At 59.1% G+C, this 5,559-nt stretch overlaps 1 protein-coding gene across 1 annotated transcript; it reads right to left on the minus strand.

The window, feature by feature from the left end:
* Positions 1-398: 398 nt before the first annotated feature.
* On the minus strand, positions 399-4,106 carry INHBB (inhibin subunit beta B). Its single transcript, XM_075430920.1, has 2 exons — positions 3,698-4,106; positions 399-1,221 (listed from the first exon to the last, which is right to left on the minus strand). The coding sequence occupies exons 1-2, from the start codon at positions 4,104-4,106 to the stop codon at positions 446-448; spliced, it is 1,185 nt and encodes a 394-aa protein (XP_075287035.1). The 3' UTR covers positions 399-445.
* Positions 4,107-5,559: the final 1,453 nt, after the last annotated feature.

Genomic DNA, 5,559 nt, shown 5'->3' on the forward strand with positions numbered 1-5,559 from the left:
CTGCTCAGCCGTTCACTTGTACTGGCAGGCATTTAGGTCCGGCGTCACTGGTCACTGACTTTCTGTGCTCGTGTCCCTTTTCCGAGCTGCCTCGTGTGTGTGTCTGTGCCTGTGCGTGTGTATGAGCGCGTGCTTGTGTGCGTGCCCACGTTTCGTGTGTGTGTGTGTCTCTTTAAGACATTTCATAGCATTAACTTATAAGTGGTAGAATATATAAGTGTCCAAGATCCACAAACTGCCACTGTCCTGACACCAAAGTGAAATGATTTTTTTTTTTCTTTTTTCTTTTTTTTTTTTTGTCAAACTTTTCCACAGTGACTTTCCAACACTGATGCCTGGATACACAGTGAAACTTCCTCCAACACCATCTCGTACGGGAATGTTTCTCTCTTTCTCTCGTCCTCTCTCTCTCTCTCTCCCCCCCCCCCAAAAAACACACCTTAAATCAAGCACAACCACATTCTTCCACAATCATATTGGGAACGTCCCTTTTCACAATGTTGTATTCATCATCAAAGTACAGCATTGACATTGTGCTAAGTTTGGTTGGAATGCAACAGGAGTTCACGGTGCCCGGGTTCAGCCCCCGCATTCGGTACTGATTCACGACGGCGGTGTGAAAGGAGGAAGCCGACCCCGGGACACCGGCCAAGTAGGCCGGGCAGCTCCCTTCACAGTAATTCCCATAGTAACCTGATGGAGCTATGATCCAGTCATTCCACCCAATGAGTCTAAAGTCAATGTAAAACTGTTGCCTGCAACATAGATTGGTCCTGCCATCGCACTCCAGGCCTCTTTTCCGGATCCTGTGTTTGTTATCGGCGAGGCGGGCTTGCACCACTAAAAAAGGCCGGTGGGATTCCTCCCCGGGGTCCACATAAATTGGCAGCACTGAATACTCTTCACAGCCCTCACATTGAACATCCAAGTTCAGTCTCCTTTCTCCTCTCTCAAACAGAGCCTGGATCGCCTCTGTCATGGGAAAAGTGTGCCAACCACTTCTTTTGAGATCAACTTTCTTTTCAACCACATTCCACTTGTTGCTAGTGTCCGGGTCTTGGAAATAGACTTTGACTCTTACTTTTCGCCTGCTGCCTTTCTCTAAGACATATGGAAGCAGCTTCAAGTAAAGCCACAGGCTGGCTTGAACGACAAACAAGTTCTGGTTCCCTTCATTCGAGATGAAGAAATAGAGGCGGACTCTAGATGAGGCCAGATCGTCTGCAAGATAAGGAGAGATCAGCAAGATTAAGTCAAAAAAGGAAATGTTAGCTTGTGTGCCATTCTGGATTCACGGACAACGCTAGAGCACAGCGGATCGAGGGAGCAGCGAGGCCGTGCCGGCCAGAAGGCAGGCACTGAATCAGGTACCCCAAATTATTTGCAACCGAAACGCTTTGAAAAGGGAATTCCGACAGCAACGTTCATCATCGGGCTGTAGTCGGACATGTCAGATCCGCAGACACCAGTAAGAGCTCTCCGGACCTGGGTATTTCCAGCCAGCCCGCTTTACAGACGCCACAGCAGCACTTCGACAAGACGGGTATTCGGGCTCTGCTATCTCATGGGTCTAAGAACAGTTTTAACTTCCAGCGACCTGCCAGTTCTCACGGGGAGAGCCTGTCAGTAACCACTGAAACGCCGACGCCAGACCGGGGACTTTGTTTCGGTTTTCACAAATTCTCGTCACAGTTTAACAGAGAGGATTCGTCAGGGGAAAAGATTTCAGTAACGTGCCTGCTCATCCAGCAGATCAAGCTGACCGCCCCCTTGGTCTGGTAGAATATCTGCTATTATTACTTGCTTCAATCGCCACTTTTTCTCCTCGAAACGATAAACGCCCATACGAGGCAAAGCAACGGAGCGGTCGCTCTGTCTGTAACGCCATTACTGACTGTTCTCGACACGCTTTTCAATAAGACCAGAATTAAAGGAGTGAAATTGTCACGGAGAAACCAAACGTCACCGAACGCCTGACATAACCCCTTATTTGTAAACAAAAGAGTCTGCCGCATAAAATATTTCAGAAATACCAGCGGCCCCGCTGCGATTTTGTACTGTAAAGTCCTCACTAAATTTGGCATAGGTGACAAATGCGGAAGCTGGCCTTTACGGCGGAGACTGTAATTCTGGTCCTTGAATCAAAGCCTCCCAATCGCTATTTAAAATTATCGCTGGAAAGGCATTTTCTCATCTGCCCTTCTCCATTTCGCTTCTTTCTGTACAGAGCCAAACACAGATTTTTTTCCTTCCTGCTCTTTTCCTAAGAATCTTCATTATTTTTGTCAATCTCTGAATGGGATTTTTTGCACAGTCGGCGCCTTCATTTGTTACCCTAGGTGCCTTTCAAACGCGCCTCCAGGGCCCATTCGGTACCTCGTAATATTTCAGGGACAAAGATTTTCACTGTGTTGGTCCACCTTTGACACAAAGTCAATTTTGGAAGCGTTACAAAAGCCAGCGACTGACCGAATGCTAAACGGAAGTACGAGCCCACCCCAGATCTCCCAACAACAGCCTACTAAAAAATAACAAACCCCAAAACGTGCCCTAAGCAAGCTTTCGGCATGTTAGTCAATACACAACTTCTTTATAAACTGCGGTGACGGTGACAGAAAAAGAACGGTATGGTGTCGCCGCACCGATCCGCATCACTTGTGTTGTGTGAGATCGTGTGTGCCCATAAATTTCCTCCGTGACTGTAACAAGCAGACGTAGAAGGCAACAGATCCCATAGATACTGTAAATGCACATGCCTTTGGTAAGTGGGAGGGCAGATAAAGAAGATGAGTGGGCAGCATACAGGATAGAAAGAGATTTATTTTGTGGGCAAATGATACACAGATGCCACAGGAAGATAGCGAGGGAGAAAAACGAACGGAGCGGCAGAGCAGTGACGGAAAGGGGAGATGGGCAGACAGCGAGGAGAGAGCTAATGCGCAGAGCGATGGTGTGACGGCCAGATGTGCAAAGTTCACAGGCACAGCGGTCGCCTGGATGAACCGCTGGAAAGCTGCGCCGAAGGGACTCGGCAACACGCAGCTGCAATGGCTGGACAGGGCTGGGATGGCTGGTACCGTGGGGACGGGTGGCACGATTAGCACACGGACAGAAGGACGGACGGACAGAGGGGAGACAGGCACACTCGGGCGGAGGCCGCACGCAGTGGACAGACAGACAGACAAGGCCAACGCTGCAAACGACAGCTAAATCAGGGGGAAAGGAACGGACAGGGAGGATGGGCGATGCCAGCCGCAGCAGCCAGCCGCAGGCAGCGAACCGGCCGAGTGTGCGGGGCAGGCGGATGAGGGAAGGGACGCAGGGGACGGAGCGGGACAGGCGGAGCGGGGCCGGCGGGACGCGGAGGGACGGAGGCACGGCACGGCACGGCGCGGCGGGGAGGACGGCCGGGGGGCAGCCAGGGGCAGGGAGCGATGGGGGGACACAGCGAGGGGAGCCGCAGGGCACGGCCCGGGGGGAAGCCCGGGCAGGGGGACGCAGGGAGCGGGGCAGAGCGGGGAGCGGGTGAGGCGGGGGGCGAGCCCGGCAGGCAGGTGCGAGGGCAGGCGGGGGAACGGCCGGGGGTCAGGCCGGGGGGGGGGGGGCAGAGAGGGCGGGCGGGAGGACTGCCGGGGGTCAGGCCGGGGGGAGTCCGGGGCAGGCCGGGCAGCGGGGTCCGGGGCCGGGCGGCGCCCACCTGTCTCGGCGAAGCTGATGATCTCGGAGACGGGGTCGTGGGCCGGGGGCCCGGCGCTGGCCTGCCCGTCCAGGCTGGGGATCTCCACGCGTCCGTCCTCCCGCACCTTGCCGGCGTGCAGCTTGCGCAGCGCCGTGACCATGGCCGCCTTGGGGACGGCGTGCGTGATGTTGGGCCGGTCCCGCATCTGCAGCCGGCTCAGAATGTGCCTCTTCACCGCCTCCAGGAAATCCCCGTCCACCTTGCCCGGCTCCTCGGGCCGCCGGAACCCGCAGGAGGTGCATGTGTCCTGCGGGGAGCCGGCGGCGGGGGCCGGCGGGGTCGGGGTGGCCGCGGCGCCCAGCAGCAGCAGCGGCAGCCCGCAGGCCAGCAGCGCGGCCAGCACCCCCCGGCGAGCCGCCCCGTCCATGGCGGAGGAGCGGGGGGCCGAGCTGGGGGCCGCCCCGGAGCGCCGCAGGGAGCCCGTCTGCAGGCAGCGCCGCTCCCAGCGCTCCGCGGCGCGGAGGGGGCGGTGGCAGCCCAGCCGGGGGGGCCGCGCCGCTCCGCGCAGGGGGGGGGGGGGGCCGCGGCGGAGGGAGGGAGGGAGGGAGGGAGGGGGCGGCCGGGGGAGCGGCGGCGTGTGCCGGCGGGGAGGCTGCACACGCAGGCACCGAGGGCGAAGTTGGGGGGGGGGGGGCGGGTAGCAGGCTTGGCGTGCACCGAGAGCCCGGCTCCACGGGGGAGGGGGACGGCAGCAGGTGAGGGGGTGGCTGCGGAGCCCGGGGAGGAGGGAGGGGGGGAGCGGGGAGCGAGCCGGAGGTGCGAGGGGAGCCGGGGGGGGGGGGGGGGGGAGGCGGCTCCGCGCTGCCCCGGTGCCCCGCGCCGCTTCAGAGGGGCATCCCCGGGCGCAGCCGCTCCTGGTCCATCGCTCGCTTCGGCGGGTCCGGGCGGGCCGCGGAGAGCAGCGCTGTTAGTCCGGCGTCATCGAGGGGGGTCAGGGAGATAAACGGAGCAGATTTATATACAATCCAATTTATAGCCTGGAAGGGGGGGGGGGGCGGCCGGAGGGGGGGGGTCGGGGGGGGGAAGAAATTCCACTTGTACCCCCCCGCCCACTCCGCCCCCGCAAGACGACAATCCGCCGGCCGTGGGTGCAGGTCTCTCCGCAGGTCGGCTCCGCGCCGCTCGCTTCTTTCACCCCCCCGTTCAGCGCCCGCTGCTTCTCACCGCGCCGTCAGAGCTGACCCGGAGCATCGCTGGGGAGGGGGCCGGCGGCGGTGGGGAGGGGGTGCGCGGCTGGCGGCACCTCCGCGGCTGCGAGTCTTCTGCTCCCCCCCCCCCCCCGCCAGCCGCCCCGCTTATTGCTGCCGAGATGCTTTTTATTCTCAAAGCGGCGCGGAGGGTCCGGAGTCCGCCGCGGCTCCCCCCGCTCACCCCCCCCGCACGGCTGCGGGCAGCGGCACTGCACGGCGCGGAGCGGGGAGTCGGCGCGGTCCCGGCGATCCCAGGAGAAGCTGCCGCGGATCCACTCGGTCAGACCAGCTCTTCGGCTCGCTGCCTCGCTCGCTCCTTTTAAACAATATCTCTCTTGTTGGCGGTTTGGGTTTTATTATTATTGTTATTATTGTTATTATTATTTTAAGTGTGATTTTTGTTGTTGTTGTTGTTGCTGCTGCTGCCGCTGCTGCTCCAGTTAATCTGTCTCCCTCTCCCTCTCCGCGTCTTTTTGATCTTTCGCTCGCCTTGTGCTGGCTCGAACGCCGTGTTTTGTTTTGGTTCGTTTTTTTGCAGCGCGTCTGATGTTCCCTGCTCGGATCCGCAGTGGAAGGTCTCGGGGAAGCGGCTCGCTCTTCGCTGCTCTTCCTCTGATCTCCTCCTGCTAA

Source organism: Opisthocomus hoazin, chromosome 9 (genome assembly GCF_030867145.1).
Source record: "Opisthocomus hoazin isolate bOpiHoa1 chromosome 9, bOpiHoa1.hap1, whole genome shotgun sequence".
Classification (NCBI taxonomy): Eukaryota; Metazoa; Chordata; class Aves; order Opisthocomiformes; family Opisthocomidae; genus Opisthocomus; species Opisthocomus hoazin.

What these genes read in the sequence shown, in the direction of transcription:
- INHBB (XM_075430920.1), bottom strand. Translation starts at nt 4,106, where the DNA reads ATGGACGGGGCGGCTCGCCGGGGGGTGCTGGCCGCGCTGCTGGCCTGC. An exon ending in CATCAGCTTCGCCGAGACAG is followed by an intron (nt 1,222 to 3,697) that starts GTGGGCGCCGCC and finishes CTTATCTTGCAG; the next exon opens with ACGATCTGGCCTCATCTAGA.